At 40.1% G+C, this 22,330-nt stretch overlaps 1 protein-coding gene across 1 annotated transcript in view; it reads left to right on the plus strand.

Annotated features, from left to right (window-relative positions):
- Window positions 1–1,160: 1,160 nt before the first annotated feature.
- Window positions 1,161–22,330, plus strand: part of prkci (protein kinase C, iota) — a 28,973-nt gene continuing 7,803 nt past the window's right edge. The window contains exons 1-13 of the mRNA XM_061045068.1: window positions 1,161–1,501; window positions 9,838–9,959; window positions 12,021–12,110; window positions 13,339–13,389; window positions 13,872–13,957; window positions 14,808–14,945; window positions 15,063–15,117; window positions 16,616–16,668; window positions 17,574–17,750; window positions 20,371–20,468; window positions 20,868–20,954; window positions 21,270–21,405; window positions 21,552–21,639. Of these exons, the coding sequence (XP_060901051.1) occupies window positions 1,419–1,501; window positions 9,838–9,959; window positions 12,021–12,110; window positions 13,339–13,389; window positions 13,872–13,957; window positions 14,808–14,945; window positions 15,063–15,117; window positions 16,616–16,668; window positions 17,574–17,750; window positions 20,371–20,468; window positions 20,868–20,954; window positions 21,270–21,405; window positions 21,552–21,639 (1,264 nt within the window). The 5' untranslated portion in view covers window positions 1,161–1,418. The remainder of the gene's footprint in view (window positions 1,502–9,837; window positions 9,960–12,020; window positions 12,111–13,338; window positions 13,390–13,871; window positions 13,958–14,807; window positions 14,946–15,062; window positions 15,118–16,615; window positions 16,669–17,573; window positions 17,751–20,370; window positions 20,469–20,867; window positions 20,955–21,269; window positions 21,406–21,551; window positions 21,640–22,330) is intronic.

Consider the following 22,330-nt stretch of genomic DNA (forward strand, 5'->3'; position numbering starts at 1 on the left):
AACGGTAGGCTATATAGAAGGCGATATTTATATTTTAAAAGCCTGACACAGCACCGCTCGCAGTGCGGGAGGACCTTCCACATCCCGGGCTGCCTGCTGCGCTCCTGCTGCACGGAGTGGGAGTCCCGGGGGTGTAAATAGGTTTATAAGATGTATTTATGCTTAAATTACTTTTTTTTTCTGCTGTCTGACAAAAAAAAGCTTCAAATACCGAAGACTGGTTGTTAACTGTAGAAGCTTGTAATAGAGGCCAGACACAAAAAAAAATAGGCTAATAATAAAATGCATAATGGCTGTTGGTGGGCTTATAGACATTTGGTCATGCTCTCTATATGGTTTATGGCTCTTTGCTTTAGAAGGACCAAACGAAGAAGAACAATTAAATGACTGCTTTTGAGACAACGTTAAGTTACCTCGGGAATGGTCATCACGACCTGTCAGGGGATTTATCCAGAGAAAGGATAAACAGCAAGTTCCTGATCACAAAGGATGATCTTTTAACGTGGACTTCAAGTTTTGCAAGATATATTTAAACAGCCTACCACATAAATATATATGATTGACACTGCAAAAATGTTTAAAGCATACTCATGTAATAATATTATTCAGTGGCAGTCTCTATGTTGAGAAACATATAAAGATACGTTTAGTGGTGGAGTGAAATGTAGTAGCAAATAAAGCAACTAATGACAATTTCTATTTTGTGTTTCCATTATTTTATTATTCATATGCCGGTTACAAGTTTTTTCCTTTTTCATTCAAGCGCAGCCGCACACACTAGTTCACTCATCCCTAAAAAAATGTTGAAATAAAAAAATAAACACGTTTTACTTTTGTTACTGGCCAGTGAAGTTATTTCCAAACCAAAGCATTTGAAAGCGCGACATGTCTTGAGGGCTGCTCCGATGTCTGAGCTCAGATGTTCGAACGTAAAGGCACCACCCACCCAGACGACAGCATCACTTGGTTCAGTCGGAATTCTTCCATATGTATACTTTAACTTTTCGTAAGTTATTTTGACACTGTAGGGGTTCATTTGAATTCATAAACAGTAAAAAAAAATCCGTCAAAGAGAGCATTTAAAGTATTTGTATATCTTATTTTCCATTAAGTCAGCTTAGAGTTTGGTATGTCTGTAAACGCCACCCCCAAACATTCCGACAATGGACTCATCCGTCGTTAGGCCTTTGCAGTAGGGAGTTGTTTGGCGGACCCCGCAAGTTTTTCTTTACTTTGAATGTTATTTTTGTATCTCTTAAGAAGGATAAATTCATCATTTTTATAACCGATAGACTCGTTTGTTTCCCGGTCTGTCGACGGGACTATACAAACCAAGTGATTTAGGGCGTGGTGTACAACTGGAGAGCCCAAGAAGGAAGGAAGGCAATCGGTGACTCGGACTCACCGCGGCGGAGCTTATGATGCCGACGTTGCGGGACAGCACCATGTCCCACCCCGGCGAGAATTCCCACCAAGTCCGGGTGAAAGCGTATTACAAAGGGTAAGAAATCCCCGGTTCACCAGCCGTGTCACCGTTTCTGTTTACACGCAGACAAGGAGCAGTTATGGACTCTGAAAGGTGGCTAACTACTTCGCTAACATTAGCTGAAGAGGCTAACGGCTTGCTAATGTTGGGGTACCAGGTTTAGGTAAACTTAGTCCAGACAGACAGACAGGTGAGACTGTCCAGACCCCACTGTCAGCGGACTCTCTCTGCGGGGGTGTTTAATGGATTCACCAGCTGTGACTGTGAAGCTGTCAAAGGGGTTTATTATTATTCAGTCAGGACGAGGTTTTTTTTTTTTTTTGATCGTGCTAAAAGATTAATTGTGACACAGATTGAAAGCTACGAGCCAGACTTCAGATCAGCTAACAGAAGCTAGCAGTGGCTGTTCAACACTGATGATGCCAACTTAACTTTCACAAGGAATACAACCAGTCTGATTGTGATTTTTAGTCAAGCATTGACAAGTTAGCATGCTGTTAAAAAATGTTGTGGCAGCATGATGGGTAACATTACAAAAGGATAGTTTGTGGTCATGTAAATCAGATCATTGGTCTGTCCTGTTTGGTGAGTCTAAGTGTCGGGATCAGCTGGTATTGTCAGGTATTTCAGGGAGACTGATACACTACATCTTCCCCCTTGTTATCTATCTATCTATCTATAAACTCTCAACAGATCTGCTGCTCATTGACTGACTTATTCATAAACATTTTGGTCAACTTGGTCACATGAATATTCACAATAAGTTCTGTGACATTGAGGTTTGTTTCTCTGGTTCATAACTAAAATATTATTCATTTAAAGTAATAGGATCACTTGATATCCTTGCATTATACATGTATTGTAAATGTGTGTGCCTTGTGTTAACTTGTATTAAGCGTTATGCAAACTTGGATAGAAGGTACATTGTGTCATACTAAGCCCAGCAAAAGGAAGGTCAACTGTTCTAGTTTCATACTTGGATTTGTTGATGGAAATCATTGGTCACCCAGTTGTTTCCACACCACTCCCTGCCCCTCCGTCTCTGCTAAATGGAGCCAGTGATTGGAGCTCAGCCAAGACTTGAAAAACGTGAAGTGCAAGTCACCTCAGCCATACCTGTAATATTTTTCAGAGACTGTGTGACACACCTCAGGAACTCTGTAATGTGTGTTGATCATCAGGTGTCATCTGACAGAACAAAGCATCTCAAGTATTCATGAGGTCACTGCTGAGGAATCTCTGCTATGTTGCTGAAGCAGGGAGATAGTCTATTTGTTTGGCAATTAGGATGCATTAAGCAAGGGCATCTGAAGAGTAGTTAGACTTCCCCTGCTGAAGTTAGGGACGGGAGACTGAGGACAACCTTTCCCAAAAATGAAATAGATACAAAGTGAACTCAGACATCAATTAGAGTTGAAACTATCTCAATCAATCAATCAATCAATCAATCAATCAATCAATCAATCAATCAATCTTTGCTTGCATAGCGCCAATTCATAACAAGTGTTATCTCAAGACACTTTACAAAGAAGCAGATAAAAGACCTCACTCATTGTTATGTTACAAAGACCCGGCTTAATCCATCGTGACTGCTTTAGCAACATTTTAGCAAAAGTTACAGTGGCAAGAAAAAACTTCCATTTAGCAGGCAGAAATCTTGGGCAAATCCAGGCTCATGACGAAACAGCCATTTACAGAAACTGCGCCGGGCTTGAAAGTGGGATAGGGGGAGTTGTTCATTAATTCATTAAGAAACAATTTTGATTGAATTATTTCAGTGATTTCCAAAAATAATTGTTGTTTTTTTATGATAGAAATTGTATGTTTTTGTTATCCTCACAAAAAGCAGAATTAGTTCCTTCTCTTTGTTTTATGCATGATTTCAAATAGAAATCATGCATAACATGCTGTTTGGTTTTGGGCTTAAGACAAAACAAGACATTGGAAAATATCACATGCTCCACAAAGTTGTAAGTGGAATTTTATATGTTTGATTTAAATTATTGTTATTTTTTTTTTGGATAAAACAAACGGGAAGTTAATCGGAAATTTAAATATTTTAAATCCGTTGCAGCTCTAATTACCGATAAACGCTTTTCACCCTCAGCAGCATGTTAGAGAGATCCCAAGAGTCTGTTAGTTCCTCAACTGCAGTTGCTCATTTGATTGATTTTTACCATTTAGTGTTTCAATATGGTAATCAATGAAATGATGTTTTTGAGTGTTTAGTTTCTTTATCTGTCCGTTTATGACATGAAGACATCCGAATAGCATCTTACACGTGGCTCTCTTGATGGCTTTATACTCAGTGGTAGTGTCTCAACTCGTCTATTTTCAGTAAAGTGTCTTTTTTCACTCCACTCTATCTTCTTTGCATGTCTGTGGTTGGTCAGTGCCAGCAACAGCAGACTGGTGTCAGCCTGTAGCAGTCTCAGCCTTTCACTGGCTCGTCTTCATCTTCCTCTCATTCAGGCTGATGGTCAATAGAGAGGGCTGTAAATTCACCGAGCACATGACCAGAGGACTGACAGTGATGCTAACGCTGTACAATAGTTGTGTTGCAGGGCTGTAAATGAAGTATGGAAAGTAGTCGTGCTACAACAAACAATTGTTTTTTAATGTCCCGAATATTCTATCGATCAGTGTGTGACCTCTGTAGGATTATTTTTCCTGCTCAGTATTTAAAGATATTCCATTTAAGGTAACATGAAAAAGAATAACAGCAAATACTCTCAGTTTATAAGCTGGACCAATCGACGACTTTTTGATTTGAAAGGAGACTAAAGATATATCACTCACTTAACTCAAGTAATAATTATTTTATGAAAATTACCAAATAGATGAATCAGCTACATAATACTTTTTTAATGCATGACACAGCTGCTCAATCCTCACTTATGCTTCAGGAGTAGGCATCTTACAATCATTAGGACGCTAATGCTCCTCTTTCCTCTTACTCCATGTATAACTTGCCTCACATCCTTCTTTTAATATGTATTGCTTCCTGTATACGTCCAAACAAAGGAACAGAATTAAATGAGGCGGGTTAAAGGGGATGCATTTTTACAAAAAAAGTGCCTTAACCCTTGATCCTGCAATTCCACTCTGGATCTCCCTGCTAACTTTATATTTTGCCACAAAGTACCATTCCTCATTCAAAACAACACTATGCTACAGTTTCAGAAAGAGGTAATCTTCAGTGTTTGCTGAAGCGCTCGTCAGGTTTTTAACCAAATATTTGTCTGGTGAAGGATCGTGTTGGTGTGCGCTGCCGTCAGCGATGTTCTGACACTCCCCGTCTTTCTTTATGTCATGGTCAGCTTACCTGAATGCTGTTTTTAAGATATTAAGATAAACTTTTTTTAGATTATGAAGTGAAAATAAACTGAAAGTGATGGTTGTAATTTTTTTTTACACTGGTAACACTTATTCATTTCAATACCGGTGTTTTTTTAAAATCCATGTTGTGAAAGTAAAAATCATTGTTTTGCAGACTTGCTAACACTGAATAATACAAGGCTCCTTAAGCGCCCGATCGTTTCAGGATTCCTGTATAAGGCATGTTGTTTGGCAGGAAACTGAGATTACACCGGCTCGACGGAGCAGTTCAATTATTTTACTCTTTTGAGGGGAGCTGCTCCTGCATTCAAAGACTCTGCCATCTGCATCAGGGCTTCAAGGCTTTGCTTTGTTCAAAATACGGGAAGCGGTACTTGTCTTGCCATTTACTTTTCCTTTAAAAGCCCCTCAAGCACTGAACCACAAAGTCAAACAAACCCCTCACCCACCCGTCCACTCTTTCCCCATGATTGTAGCTAACGAGTTTGAGTATCACAGAATCTCAGCATCTGCAGACATGTGAAGATTTGTTGTAGCGTCTACACGACCTGCACATTGTGTGTAAAACAGCACAGGTGTTAGAACACACATGTCTGCCAATATAAGCGACCTTGTCTCCGTCTCAGCTTAAGTGTTTGGTTGGTGCTGCGGTACTGCGTGAAGCCAGACTCCCTCTTGTTTTGCACCACAGGTGGGCCGTGTTGCCTGGAGACCACAGCATCCCGCAGTCTGTGCCTCAGTCACCCTGACCCCCAGTGGAGGTGGAGTGGGACGGTGCAGATTTATTTTTTCTTTTTGCGAGAATCAGGTGTGGCTGTTTTGGTAACTTCAACTAGCTTGTGGATATCTTTTATATTTGTGCTTGCATGAGACTCTTTGATATCGCAGAGTGTTCGTCCAGGTTGTGCGAAGGTGTTTCAGTGGGAACACCGCTGCATGGCCACTGCTGACAGGGAGATGGATGGTCCTTGGTGCTCATGGAAGCCCAGAGAGGCACTCAGGCCCTTTTCTGTGCTTGAGCGCTCACCAGTGACGAATGGCTTCATGCTGGGCAGATGGGGCTGCTGAGCTTCTCCTTACAACAGTTCATACGCCAGGGGCACAGGCCAGCACTCCCTGCCTCCTCCTTCTCCTCCCTCTTTAATTTAGCTGTACTGAAGGACGGAGGAGAGCAGAGGAATGCCAGGTCTGTGTGGAATGCCACTTCCTCCCAGCTACTCGGCGATGACGTGCTCCCAGCCGCTCGCTGCAGAATCCTTCTGCCTTAATCACCCCGAGGAATCCACTCAGCTCGCCTTTCTTTGTCTCTTCCTTTTGAATAGAATTTATGATTCCTTTTCATTGAATGCAATGTTATGTTGCATCTTACATTGTTTAAAAATACAGTAGTGCAATGCATGGTGTATTTTTTAGACCAAAGAAGCAGCACAGAAGTCATCACGTGGTCACTTAATCAGCCTTGTTGGTTGTTGAGCAGTTATTTAGCTTCAGTAAAGTTCAGTTTTTGTCAAACAAAAACAACTATCCTATTATTTCTCTTAAAAATGATCCCTTTATAGATACTATAACCAGAAGGAATTGTTGATTGTTAAGGCTGCTAGTCTACATTAACTATTTAGAGGACACATTGAAAGGTGACACCTTTTGAAATGAGTCATAAATCATGTTTGTTTACATGGAGCCAAATCACAAGACATCATTGTATCATCATGATGACAGCTTTACATTGCACTCTTTTGTTGTGCCATACTCAAAGACATCCATCCAGTATGTTTACCTCATATCCTGTTCGGGGTCACAGGGGGCTGGAGCCAATCCCAGCTGTCATTGGGCAACGGGTGGGCTACACCGAGGTCAGACAGGTCAACAGCCTGTCACAGGGTCGACGAATAGAGACAAACAGCCATTCACATCTCAATTTTTTATTCATGTAAATAAACAAAATGTGTGAAAATGTTCTTTTTTTTAAATACCGCACATAATGTATTTGTATCGCTTTCAAGTCTCTGCCGTGTTACTGCTACTGCTGTAGCCGTTAGCGGAGCTTGTATCTGTGTCACAGAGGATGCAGTGTGAGGCTACTGAGACATGGCTAAACTTTAACTACAGTGTAGACTCGCAGTGTTTAATGATCACCCACAGCTCAGGTCCTGTTGCATGTGACACAGTTAAAGTCACCTGCTGGGCAGTAATATGCTGCCTACATGGTCTGAAGTCACGCTGTGGGATCCTTTTAGTTTCACATTTACGTGTTTATGCACTCTTTATCTTCTGATGTTATCAGTGCTGTAGGAGGAAGTAGAGCTGCCATACTTGTCCTGGATCAGACTGTAGGAGAATACAGTCTCTTCCTCCACCTCCTCACAGGCAATGATTAACACCAGCAGGATGGTGGAGGAGGTGGAGGCGACGGCGTCAGTGTCAGTCTGAGCTGTACGTCACTTACTGCTTAATCACAAAGCTTTATTCAAATTGATTTCTACTATTCAGACGACATTTTAGTTCTTGCCTTATGTAAGTTTCAAGAGCCGTACTTTGTAGATGCTTTACAAATATGTGAAATGCAAAAAACGCCAAAAAACAAACAAACACATAAAGTAAAGTCTGACTTGTTGCTGCAAATAAACAATATTTTTCGTAGACAAACAATGCTTTCATAATCAGCATGCGTACATTTTAACTATTGGATGGAGGCTGTGGTTTAACGACCATGATGTCACACCGCTTTGATACAGTCAGATGAAGCGCAAGCTAGCTGTCAGCTATCCTCAGATGAATTAGTGTTAATTCAGTAGCGAAAACAATTACCTTTTTTTATTGGTTTAGATTCATGAGGGAGATCTTGCAAGAGCATTTGTGAGAGCAGCAGACAAACGTACAACTGTTGGTTAGTATAGCTAATATGAACTTCATAATATTAGTGTGTTTATCACGTTTCTCATCATTATAGTGCTGTTGAATGATATTATCACACATTGCATATTTTTCTCTTATCGTGCAGGCCTATAAATGTCACCAGCACAGCACAACATTATAGTGCTGTCTTTTTTTCTTTCAGTGACCTTACACACTATTTGCTGTCCTTGGACTTCTACAGTAGATGTCCTTGAGAGGGCGAACCATTTTAACTCCATGTGTTGGGATTTTATCATCCTGCTGTAAAGCTCTCAAGTCGATGAAAAAACTGGGTCCGTCTTTGACAACGGCTGTAAAGGGAGCGACTTTCTCATGCTTGAGGGTCACTCCCTGGCTTGTGGGACGTATTTAACACATTGTCCCCTATTTACCTTCTTTTTTTTACTCCCCTCTTTACCGTGCTTATCCCCTTGTTTTGCACATTCTATCTCAGCTGATTCCACACATGAGCTCAGGAGCCTGTTCCCTGCAGACCTGTAAAAAGCTAATGTGTGCACCATCTCCATCCCCCTTTGTTGGGTTGTAAAACACAGCACAGGCTGGCCAAAAGGCGGAGAGCAGGCGACATCAATCCTTTAACGCCGCCACGAAACAACGAGGGGCAGATGATCCCAGCCACAGGGGGGAAGATGCTCTTGGTCACCCACCACTAGGCTCCTTATCACCTGTCTCACCATGATGTTTGTGTGAACAGAGGAGCCAGTAGAGAGTGATGGAATTGTTGATTAAAAGCAGTAAGCCAAGTGTTTTTTTTTCTGCTTTCAAGGAATTGATGGAGTGCAGTGGTGGACAGTGATCCTTAACCACAGCGGTCACAACACAACTACAACTGCCATCGCCTGTGATTCATTCTGCTTCACTGTGCGGCTCTCTCCTTCTGCAGTCTTTTTCACTCTCTTTTTTTTGTTTGCTCTTTTCTTACTCACACCCACAATCATGCTGTATGGATGAATACACACACTAATGTGACAGACTGAGAGACTGTGACTCACACACAGTGGCACAGTTTGCAAAAAGACGGGGCGTCCCTTCCCTCTTTCTCTCCCAATCAAAAGTGTGACTGAGTTTGTCTGTTTGGTGCAATGAAAAGTGCAGGGGAGAGTTTTCTCTTCATGTCAAAAGATAATAATTAGTGTTGAAAAAATCAGTGCATTAATCAGTCAGTTGTCAAAAAGGAAATGCCCTTTATTTTTAGGCTACAACTGAACTTATATGAACTGAAATATTATGATTTAGTGCTTTCACTATCTCTTTTAGGTTTTTATTTTTTATTTCATCCAGTGGTCAGGGGAGTTCAGATGTGCATCTTTTACTGTTTTCCGACAATTTTTGGGTTATTTGATAATGAAAAATTGACAGCTGCAGCCATTTTAACAATTTAATTTCTGTATGTTTGTGTTCTTTTAATGTAGAGCAGTTAAAATGCTGCAGAAAGTAACTCAATAATTATAGTAGCAGTGTAGTTTTGATGATATTTTGTGCTGAACCTTTGTATTTCTATTTATGGTACCCGATCAGATTTCAGGTGAAGGTATTGTTTTTCTGTCAATTGATGAAGTGGCAGAGTTGGTTACAAGGAACTTCAAAATATTGGATTATCATAACAAAACTGAATACACTTTAAAGTTATTGATCACCACTTCTGCAATTTGGGTTTTTTTTTTACTAATAGACAGAATAGATTTTATATTCTTTTGCATATATTGCCTTTTTATAACAATTGACATTCTCTCTCTATATATATATTAATCTCATACCTCTGCTTTGGATTTCTGCAGATACTGTATGCAGTGTAATTAAAGAATCATCTCTTCCCATTTGGAGTCTTTTTTTTTGTTGCAAGGAAATACAATGAGAAGGATCGCTTTCATTATCAAAATCTGAGTCTGTGAGGGTTGTGCCTGAACAAATGTTTTGGGTGCACTACACAAACTTTAACCTTTAACATTGACTAAGAATAAGGGGAAGTTAGTCATATCCTAGCCAAATGTGTTTCCCAAATTAAGTATTAACGGGCATACAGATTCCTTATATTCAATTGCTGAAGACTAATCATTAAAGTGTAATTAAGTACGTCTTATATTTCTTCTTCACAGGGACATCATGATCACTCATTTTGAGCCGTCCATCTCATACGAGGGTCTGTACGGGGAGGTGAAGGACATGTGCTCCATGGACAACGACCAGCTCTTCACCATGAAGTGGATCGACGAGGAAGGTACATCCCGGCGATACTCAACCTCTGCACCCTCTACTGCTTTCTTTTGTTCTGTGCTTCAAGATCTAAAACGTTCACCTCACATGAAAATACAGCCATGATTACATGTGGCATCATCAAAAAAGATCAGACTAGTGATTTGGCATTTGATGGTGCCATGTGTTGCTATGAACACAGCTCAATTCCTTCTTGGCAGTCAGTTAGTCAGGCAGGAGTCACTGTGTCATAGGAAAGATGGAGCCGTCACATTGCTCTGCCCAGGATAAGGTCAGTCTGCCCAAACTCATTAGCCTCAGTTCAGCTCCCACTGGTGGCCACACACAGACAATCAGTGGAGTCATTAGCCTGTCTGAGGAAGAAAAACTGCTTGATGGTCTTAATGAAGTACTCTGTTCAGTGGGAGCTGTCTCACCTACTGCCCCATCCATAGAAACCACACAGCTCTGCTATATGAACCCCCGTCATTATCTCTTTAATTAGACCACATACATGTTATTAATTAATACTTTATAACCCTGGGTTGAAGTTTCCAAACACCACCAACAGCTTTTGTGTTTCTGCAATCTGCTTTACAATTGAAAATTATAAAAAGTAAGTGTGCTCACTGTATCTGATCTCTGTGATATTTCAAAGTTATGTCACTATAAGCTTAATCTGCATTTTTTAAATTTTATTAATTGTTGTGCACCTTAACAGGTAAACTTTAATTATTAAAATGTATCCTAAATGAGAAAAAAATTGGGTTATTGGAACAAAAGAGCAAAAAGGATGCATATAAAAAAAATGTTTGAAGGATTCAGCATTAAGACTTCCTGTATTAATCGTAAACACCACCTTTAATAGCTATACATTTTTGAAAGATATAAACCACACTACAACTACATAACAGTCTGCAATGTTATGAGGATGGTAAATAACTCCATGTATCAGACCAAGCTAACAGAATGTAGCACCTGTGTGTTCAATCAGATTTAAAGCAGTTTGTTTGCACTCAGTGACGTTTCCTCCTCTCTAGATCCTTGCTTCTGTTGTACTTACTCTCTGATGTTCGTCGCTTTGGATAAAAGCGTCTGCTAAATGAATTGTAGAATTAAATCATCCATGTCGTTACCATTTAAATATATCTAATACTTCCTCATTTAATGTGAGTTGTGATTGGCTAACTCATATATCGTCTTTTATGATGGAGCCGAGTGCGTTTGAGATAAAACATATTCTGCAGTTCATGTGCTGTTAAGCCCCAAAAAACGTTGACTGCAGTGGTTATATTACAAGTTACAATGCATAAAAAAAAACAGAATATAAAAAGCAAATAAAATTATCATTATTGTTATTATTATTGTCTTTATATTGTTTAAGAATATCCAGATGTCAGCTTGTATTTCTCTGAATGAACTATCCCGTCCTAAAGTCCAAACCTTGACCTAATTATAAAAGCAGACGATGCCGTGGCAGCAAGTTCCCTTTGACATGATTGTGTCACAGTTATACCGCTTATATGCCTATTTTTAAGTTCCATCGTCATCCATCACTTACAGACATGTATGCATGTTACAGTTTCTCTCGACAGATTATTTATAAAGCAGCTTCTTGTAGTTGTCATTAGTCACTTAGAGAACTGAGAAAAGAACCAATAGCATCTGGGTCAATGCACACTGTACCCTGTTAATGATAAGGAAATAATGAGACCTGCATCTGAGTGGTATTTAAGGGATTGACTGAGATTCATCACTGTACAAATGTGTACATCTGTACAAATAAACAACTAATGATGTGATTTGAAATGGCAACATTGACTGCTATATGTTATTCTAACAATCAAACGATGTGACAGTTCCTTTACTACGGTTCAATCGCTCTGCTTTAGCACACACAAACCTTTGCTTTTTGAGCTAGATTATATAGATATAATTATAGATCATATAGGAGACTTAATTGTTCCTGCTCTGTTTCAGCGTGTCTTGTTGTTTTATTCTGAATTAAAATGTAAAAGCTGTGGTAATGGTTGATTGTCAGAAATGAATTGTGGTGGTTGACATCTCGTGTCTCATCTGTTGTTAGGTGACCCCTGCACAGTGTCGTCTCAGCTCGAGCTGGAAGAAGCTCTGCGCCTCTACGAGCTCAACAAAGACTCCGAGCTGATCATCCATGGTGGGTCTAACTGCTTTTCTCTCACACAGTATTTAACATAAAGAGTTTCATGTTTTATATCACATTAAGTAAGTCTGCGGTTCACACCAGGGTCCAGTCAGCTGTCTGTTGATCTTTTTAGAGAGGCATTATTAATTCATCAGATTGGCAGCATTATTCATGAAGGTACAGAATTCAACTGAAGAGCAGTTCCAAAGTTGAATATCATCCTTACAGTTTGTGATTAAACAAAACTTTAGTTTTTTGTAGTTCACTGCCTGTAGGTATATTGAATTAGTCTTTGATGCTAATTAGGTAAAAGTGATGTTATATGTATTATTGTGCACAGTGTAACCGACTGAATACTTTTGTTGGGTGAACATTTGAGGAGATGGCAGATCGAGAGTGGACTTTAAAAATGACAGAGATAAATATATTTAATATCACGTTGTTAGAAACAGCCTCAGACATATTAAATTGATATAAAACAGTAAAAAAGATCATACACAAACACTTGATAATAACAAATGGGTAAATTAATTAAGCCATGTCAATAAAGTTGAGTAGCTTTTATGACGCTGGTTATGAACTTAGCCTGTTAACTTTGTACTCTGGCTTCAGTAGTGTAGGGTTAGTGGGTTTGTGTATTTGGAGTGATATGCAACATTTGATTGACAGGCTCTGTGTGTATACGCATGTTACCTGAGGGTAACAGGGTCTGCTGTGTGGTTAATGTAAAGTTTTAATCAAATCAGAGGTGAGGGGTCAAGAGTACAGTTGATGCCAGAGTGACGGCAGATGATGAACGGAGGAGGTGGATGGGGGAGGGGATGGAGAAGAGGATGTGACCGTACTGCAGGGGGGATCGTCAGGTCTGCTCGTTAACGAGCTTGTTGGTTGAAGCCCACGCCTGGCCTCTGACTCACACACTGCCCCCAGTCTGGCTCGATTCATCTCTGTTTCTCTTTCTCTCTCTCTTACACACAAATAATCTTCACCTGCTTCTTCAAGCCTGTGTCATTTCCGTCATTACTGTACGATACAAACACTCTGACATGCTGTTTGTGCGTGTGCATCACAAAAACAACATGAGTGTATTTCAAGATGAACTAGCGAGGTGTGCTACAGGTTGTCTTAACTGTTATCGTGATGGGAATGTCAGAAGCGTGTCGACTCCCTCAGACGTTTTTTTACTCCAATCCCTACTTAAAGTCTAACTTTGAATCTAATGTTCTCTTTTCCTTCTCAGTGTTCCCAAATATTCCAGAGAAAGCTGGCATGCCCTGTCCGGGAGAAGACAGTGAGTCAAACATTTTATCCTTTTTAGTGTTATCTACATTTTTAGCTGCAGACGGATGTAATATATTTACATTTGGAATTTTGGCACTTTCACTTACTCTGAGGAGTTTTCACCTGGTTATAAAACAGAATGACATTTCTACTGATGCCTCTAAATGAGCTTTAAAAGCCAATCGGACCTCCAGTATAAAATTGGAAATGAAAAATATAATTTAGGTTAATATTTGATTCAATAATAATTGAATGCCTGAAGTTTGTGTGAAGACATTTTACAGTCAGACAGATATGGAAATAAATACTATCATGACATTCAAATGTGTTAAATTAGATAATAAAATAATTTCCTTGTAAAGGAGGCAATGGTTGTTCATAATCGGGGTGTAATTAGAAATCAGGTTTTACATTTTTCATATTCACTCTAATGTACAAACACATACTCACAGGTCAAGCTCGACTCAGCCCTCCTTTCACTTCTTCTTACAGAGTCTATATACCGGCGTGGAGCCCGGCGCTGGAGGAAACTTTACTATGCCAGTGGTCACGCCTTTCAGGCCAAGCGCTTCAACAGGGTAAGACATGACACTGAGTTCTGCACTGTAAGGCCCGCTGTCCACCTAGGGTTTATTCTGAGTGCCAGTGTCTTCTTTTCATTTGTTTTCAATGAGGAGCGAGCGTTCGCAGCGCAGAGCCCAGCATTTGTTTCCGAGCGCTTCGCCTTTTTTGTGGGCTGCTCCGAGCGCTCAAGATTAAAATCTTTCAACTTTTCAGAAAGGCACTGTTGACGTCACTGGCTCTCTTCCCAAATGTATGATATCCCCTGTAGTTTTGCTGCCTACGGATCGGGTCTTGTACCCTCATCCTCTTTGCCCCCTGTCTGATCGAGAAATAAAAAATCTAAAATAAAAAACATACAGTAATAAGCAACGGAGCAGTGACGTCATACAGCCGCCATTGTCAACAGACAGTTGTCATAGAGACAGGACGAATGTGCAGCGTTTTTCTTGTCAGCGCACAAACGCTTCATGCAAACACTCCCGAGCGCACAGCCAGCGCTTTTCTGCCCAGAAAAAAACCCTTGGTGACCACGGGTTCTAAGGCTGTTGTTTCATGAACTATGTGTTAAATGTGATGTTTTTCACATATTATAAATGATCATTTGTTTGGATGGTGGAGATGTCGGCTGTAAATTTCTAAGCTTAGTTTCTGTATTTAAAGGAGAGTGAGGCATTCTCCCACCCTCATTCATTTGTCTCTGTATTGATTGATGGAGTGAAAAAGATGGAGGTGACACAGAACAATGGCTTCAGTAGAACTGATCCTGGACCAGCTGGGCTACACGTTTTATAAGCCATCACAGCCTCTGCAGCATGTCCAGTAATATAATGTGCGCTCTGTTTGTGATGACGATTTTCTTTTCAGAGAGCCCACTGTGCCATCTGTGCAGACCGAATCTGGGGACTGGGCAGACAAGGCTACAAATGCATCAACTGCAAACTTCTGGTGCACAAGAAGTGCCATAAATTGGTCACAATGGAGTGTGGCCGACCGATGATTCAGGTGAGGACTGTGGCGGTTAACTTGATGGTGTGATCACTGCTGTCCATGACTCACACACTTTATGTCAGTGTCCTGTGTCTGTGCTGATTATACTTAATGACGGATGTTGTTGTCCAGGAACCAATGATGCCCGGCCCACCATCAAGTCCATTAGACCAAACTGAACAGCCAGGTAACACACACACACAAAACAATTGTATTTGTTAAAAAGCACATAAATAGGAAAACTCAACCAATCAAATGACAGGCTTTTCTAATCTATTACTTTTCGAAACTTTTATTGAGGCTGGCAAGAATATTTTCTCATCTTAAATCCCACTTTTAAATCTTATATCATTGACATAAAGACTTGCATGTCTATCGGCTCTTTGCGTTCAGTTTCTGACCACTATTCTGAAATCAGCTACTAATACATTTTTTATTGATAAAGTAAACAAATCCCATGAAAGAACCAAAACCAGCAGTGCGTTTGTGTTTCTCCCATTACTCCGACTTTCCCAGAGAGTGGACGACTCGACTCTCAAGTCACAGCGTTCTTTTAAGTGACCCTGGCATTGTGCAGGGGGGTAGCTGTGGCTAAACAACAGATATCAGAATAGAAGCTAGGTGTAGCTAGGTATCGTTTACTACCGAGCTGGAGACTCGGCCCAAAATTTGGCAAATAATCTCAACCTGTGAAATTTGTATTGTTATATAGATTGATACATAAACTATACCATCATTCCAGAGATCAACCTTGAGGAGCAGGTCAAATAATAATCAATGCCAGGGGAGGAATGGTTAAAAAAAAAAAAAAAAAAGGACTAAAGTTTGGGAATAGCTTCCCTTTTCGATTCGATGCAAGATGAGGATTTGCAGCAGCAGGGTGTTTGTGGGATCAACACTCAATAAATGTTCATCATAAGAAATGAAACATATTCACATGCAAAAAGATGAGCTCACTGCCCTGTCTGTAATGCATCCAGCAGTGGAGCTCAGTGTAACAATAGTTATATCAGACTTGGGGAAACACACTGAAAAGGTGTTTGTAGTTCATAGTAGGTTTCAGGTTTTCTTGGGGTTTATTGACTCTAAGAGAAACAAAATGATCATCAGTCTTTGTCCTTTAAGAACGCATGAATACACTCAGCATTCAGGCCTTGTTGTTGTGGGAGCAGCAGAGGCCACCCAGACTAAAAGCTGCATTCTGAGTTTACATACAGCACCAGACTTAAGACCAGTCAGGTGGTCTGGAGGCTGACTGGAATGAAAGAGCTTAGGATTGTTGATGCTATTGTTACTGAAGCTGTTGAAACTTCTTTCATAAAAAGTAATCACAAGGAACCTGGACACATGCAGACATCTTTGTTTAAGCCTCTTATGAAGTCAATGAATGATTTAAAATAATTCATCATCGATGATATGAGAAGACATGTGTCTTATCTGCATGGACGTACAAAATAAATGACATCTATTTCTGTACATTTCATTAAAACGGTGTATGAAAAAGAAAGGTGTTTTCTTTTGTAACTAGGCAGGAGAAAATTACTCCAGACTCTGCGAGGCTGTGAACAAAGCGTGTGACTCGTCTCTCACCTCCTTTTTCTCCCTCTTCTCTCCTATTTATTTCTCCCGTCTCCTGCCTCCCCCTCTCCTTCTGTCTGTCTGTCACTTTCTCCTCACTCTCTCAGGCCCACATAAAGACCCCAGAGAAAGCTTGCCTTTCGACGGAGTAGAGAAAGAGGTGAGAGAGGAATCTTTTTTTTTTAAGCTGTTGATGTGTGACTCATAGTCTGTCAACCTGTCATTATTGTCCAGATAGACGCGTGTGTGTCTATGTATAGTAAGAGAGTGACATCAGGGGAGTTTGAGAACAAGTGAGGAGTATAATATCACCTGTAATTGGAAGTAGGACTATTTTGCCATTTGAAACGTTTGGGTGATTCTTTTCCTTCTTCATCCACCTGCTGTGCATGTGTGATATAGAGCACATGCAGACGTAGGCACCCGAGCAGCGCTGTGCGAGTATTGATTTCCTTTGGTGGAGCTAATAAAGTAACCTTTTATCACAGCTCTTAACACCAGAGGCTGATTAATGGCCAGGGATGTAGTTTGGGGAGTGGAGGAATGGTGGGGGAGTTGTTGGACCGGAGCAAGAGGGCTGAAGATGGGAATGAAATGGATGGAGTTGGACACAGATAGACTCAGATAAAAGGGGAAGAGCAGAATGATCTTATCTTTGGGTCCATGTCTGTCTCAGGGGATGAGAGGTTAGATGGATAGGTAGTGGAAAAGGTTCACTGCAGAAGAGATTATAGGAAAGGAAAGAGGAAGGTAGGCGAGGAAAGTGTTCATCAGTTTTATCAAGAAGAAGTAATATAGCTCTAACTAATCTTTAAAAGATAAAATATCCTTCAGAAATCCCACGACGGGGACATTTTCTATAGATTTATATATTTTTTAAATGGTCGTGGAAGGATTTATTTATATATATTGATATTTGTTACCCAAAGGAAATCAGAAAGCAAATCTGGAAATGTTGGTGTTACAGGACAGATCGTTCCAGAAATGACTTCATGACTTCCACAGTATTCGCACGAGGTTCTTGTCGATATGTCCCTCACTCTGTGTGTGTTATCTGTTCCAAAGGCGGGGAGCAGCAGAGACACGGGGAAATCACCTTCTAGCCTCGGCCTGGCAGACTTCGATCTTCTGAGGGTGATCGGCAGAGGCAGCTACGCAAAGGTGCTTCTGGTGCAGCTGAAGAAGACGGAGCGCATCTACGCCATGAAGGTGGTGAAGAAGGAGCTGGTCAATGACGATGAGGTAAACGATAATGATGCCGTCAAAGTCGTATTGTTCACACTGTGACAGCTGTAGGTGGACAGGCGCTGCAGGTAAGTGGTTTCCAAGTCAAGTGTTATAATGGCCTTTTGTGTAAACAGTTAGCGGTCTGACTCTGACCGCTGGTTTTGAAAACAGCTCCAACATGGAACAGCAGCCTCACGTCTCTCCTTCATAATCTCTCTCAGGGTTTCTCTTTTGCCTCTCTTTGATACTACAGGCATCTACAAAGAAACCAAAACTGGTGAGGTATATAAAACAAATCCTAACATATTGTTAACAAGACTGACCGAACATGGCATACAACCTTCACTTAACCTTGGATTCATAATGACTCAACGGTTCAAAATGAAGGATACGCTTCAGGAAAGTCAGCAAAACAACTGCGCAATGCAGTTTTGTTTTAAATGAGGACACTTGTCAAATTGCATTAAGCAAGCAGAAAAAAAACCTGAAATGTATTTAGTTATATTTAAAAAAATAAATAAAATACTTCAGAGCTTCCCTGAGGATCAAGGCAGCTCTTGACAAATGTGATGAAAGACACACACCCGCTCAGTAAAGTAGTCTCTTTGCAGATTCAATAAGGCACTACTAAAGGTTTGGACTTCAGTGCTGCACATTGAGCTGCCTCTACAGTTAAATCAATAAATACAAACTAAACAAAATGAGACTTTCTTTTATATTGTTTATCAATAAGAGTTGTTACTCCCCTCAAGTTGAAATCACGAAACCAAGATGTTCTTTGAGCTACAGGCATTTATTAGCATCTTCATGCCATCAATCATGCCGTGAGAACTAAACAAAATACACAAAGCATAAAATAAGAAAGCGTTCTCATAGAGAACAATAAAATATCACAAACACAAATACATGTTCACACAATGTAGCTTGTTAAATATTCATTGCAATGTTAAGCTGTCATGTGAATCATGTTATCATGAATAGTCATTAGCCTGTTAACATATTATCTAAAACATGAGCTTATTAGCCTTATTAGGCTATAATATAGAAACAAAAAACACAGTTTACCTCATTGGCAGCATTAACCGAAGGAGGTAAAGGAAACTTCACTTAACGGCACCTTTGAAAGTTACACAGAACCACTCTCAACATCCTCCTGTGATGAACCGGTCATGTGCTCTGCCTCTTGTGGCTAAGTGAAGAACGCAACTCAAAATAATGTCCCGCCCCAAACTGCAGCACAGAACATTGTTCCACCATGGAAATAACAGAAAGCTTCTTTAAGACAGATATTCTTAATTATATTAATGTTATAAAACAAAAATATTATTTTATTAAACGTAAATCATTGTTATATTTAACTCAAAATTAAGAACCTAAACTGTGCAGGCCTGACTGATTCTGATGGCAGCTACAGGAGTTGTCAAGCTTTTAAGACAAAAAGCTACTTAATGACAGGCTTTGTAATAATCTCTCTTAATTATCTAAAGCATTGCTTTACAGGTCGGCTCACTCAGTTTGCATAACTTTTTTTCTAGTCGTTTATTATTTATTTCAACATTTCTGTTGTACTTTTTCTCCACCCTCTTTTAGTCTTTATGCACAAACTTCTGTAATCTACTTATCTTGCTTGCAGTTCTTTTTTCCCCCACATACACACACCTTCTCCTCTGCTCTGCTCTGCGCTCTCTCTCTCTCTCTCTCTCTCTCTCTCTCTCTCTCTCTCTCTCTCTCTCTCTCTCTCTCTCTCTCTCTCTGTTTGTATCCGCTCTGTGGTCTGACTTCAGCAGCAGGATGTTTAATAAAAAAAACTCCAAAACTGTTGTAATGTAAATTTTCACCTGGGATATAATTCTTAAAACAGCAGATGAGCCACAGGTAGAAAAAAGCGTTTACTTAATGACCCAGGGGATCAAAACCATCAAAAGCAACATGATACTGTATACAATTTCAGTGCGTTCACCAAAATATCCGCTGCCTCCTAAGCTGACCCAACAACACAACACCTCCATCTGTTGAGACGTGAGGAGGTCAGTTAACTGTGCACTCATCAGTCTTCTTTCTCTGCCATGTATAATTAATATAATTAGTGCAGTCAACAGAGGCTGTTATATATAGCATAAGGAACGTGTCTCGTGCTATTGAACACACATCTTGTTTATCTCGTCTGAAACACTTTGAGTTAAGTTGACAGACCTCTTTAAGCCGTCATTCTCTTGAAGAAGGGTGCAGATGAACCATCATGTCATCAAAAATTGATCCTGACATACAGATGTAGCAGCACAGCCACAGGCGATCGGAGTAGTTAGCCTTGATTAGACGCACTTAGCGTGATTGACAAATTGACAAGCGACTCTGGATCAATGGAGAAGTGTTATTCTGTCCCTGCCCTGTCAGCGTGAGCAGCATCCGTGTCCAGACATATTATCACCGAGCCATCGATGGAGGCCGCCTTCTGCTTCTACCGGCTCAGCCCTTTTCTTCTGCACTATGTCACCACGCACAGGCCCCAGCCTTTATGTGTACAGGACGGTCGATAAAGCACCATGCTTATTCAGCTTTTCTAAGTTCAAGGGTAGCTTGGAAGAATGATCTCTGATGTTACGTCTGGGTGTGTTCTTGTGTGTTTCTCTTCCAGGACATCGACTGGGTCCAAACAGAAAAGCATGTTTTTGAGCAGGCCTCTAATCATCCTTTCCTGGTCGGCCTCCACTCCTGTTTCCAAACAGAAAGCAGGTGAGAGCCTCTGTTCATGGTACACAGCTCAATGTCTCCATCATGCTTTGATCCCCGAAAAACTAGCTTGAGGTTGGTCATTCTCAGTGGCCATATTTATAGCTAACTAGTCAATAATCAATATAAATATCTCAAAGTTTGTTTTGACTTCACTTTTTTTGCATCAATGATGTTTGATTGGTTTTGTCTGATCAGTGGTGTACTGTATATATATTACATCTTAACAATAACAAAAACATAGTGTAAAGAATCGTACCATAAAAATGAACCTCATGGAAGATGACCACCTCGTTGTTATTGAAGGATAACGGCGTGTTTCCTTTACTAGTAACAAGCAGTTGATAGAAAAAGCTGAAAAATTAAAAATTCAGAAAATGTAACACTTGCTTCTTTTTACAGACTGTTCTTTGTTATCGAATATGTGAATGGTGGCGATCTCATGTTCCACATGCAGAGGCAAAGAAAACTCCCAGAAGAACACGCCAGGTAGAGTGATGCTCGCTGTCACACTGAATACCAATTATTTCCATGTTTTTTCTGAATATGGCAAGAGGATTTTGAAAGAGGTTATTTCAACAGTATACCTCATACGGATAATCAGTATAACACCTTTCCAATGAAGCATTTTCCAATTAAATGTGTGATTCCTCAGGTTCTAGGAGCATTCAGCTCAATATGAAGAAGTAAACATTTCTCTCTGTTCCTCTCAGGTCTTATTCAAATTGAAACATTTGATGTCACCTTATGTTTTTTTTTTAGTCTTGTTTTTTTTTTTTAAGTAAATTTTTTTCTTTCTTTCAGATTCTACTCAGCAGAAATCAGTCTGGCACTAAACTACCTCCATGAGCGGGGAATCATTTACAGAGATCTGAAGCTGGACAATGTGCTGCTGGACTCCGAGGGACACATCAAGCTTACAGACTACGGCATGTGCAAGGTAGGGTTTGTAGCTTACTGTGTGTAGTGAAGATGGAGGATATCGAGATCCCACTATGCACTTAAAAACAGCTGCAAATGTGCATTATTGTTGGTTTACAGCTTCATGTGATGACCTCACAGATTTTTTTTCTTTTTCTTTTTCAGGAGGGCTTAAGACCAGGCGACACAACAAGCACTTTTTGTGGTACCCCAAATTACATCGCCCCCGAAATACTGAGAGGAGAGGATTACGGTGAGAACTACACAATACAAGGACTCCTCAGAAATGACATTGTTTTATTTGCTATGATACAATATTTATATTTAGTCATATCTGGGATGCTGCTCTCAGGCATGGTTGTGCTACATCTCCTGAGTTAGCTTTTTAATGTGATACAAATCAAAGTAGCTTTGATTAATAGGTGGGCGGGGGTGAGGGGGGCACAAAGTCATCGCTTATTTTATAAACAACACCGGTGATTTTCTTCTTTTCTTCAAGAAACAAACACAACACATTTGGTTTTACTGCCTAAAGAGGAAATTTATTTTTTTATTAGGCTACAAGTGAATCTGATATATAGAAAAAAATATTTGAGTCACATTCAATACTGCTCCTTCATGATTGACTTGTTTATTGGAGATTGTTTATTTAACTTACAACACGACAACAAAAATGAATAATGCTCTCTTTTTTTTAACTCACACAAGAAGCCACCCAGGATTCAATGTTTCTACATTCAGTGTCAGGGTTCTGAGAGTGAAAAAGACTCATTTTGGTTCTGATGGCTTGTTGCTAAGACACTGAGAGATCTATTATTAAAAACATTTAGTTTCTCCTCACACGGCTTTTGAAAAAAAAACTATTTCTTTTGTTGAGATGCTCGTCTAATTTCATGCTGCAGGCTTTAAGTCGTTTACTAAAATATGCAGCGTGTCTGTGTTGA

This window comes from Labrus mixtus, chromosome 8 (genome assembly GCF_963584025.1).
Source record: "Labrus mixtus chromosome 8, fLabMix1.1, whole genome shotgun sequence".
Classification (NCBI taxonomy): domain Eukaryota; kingdom Metazoa; phylum Chordata; class Actinopteri; order Labriformes; family Labridae; genus Labrus; species Labrus mixtus.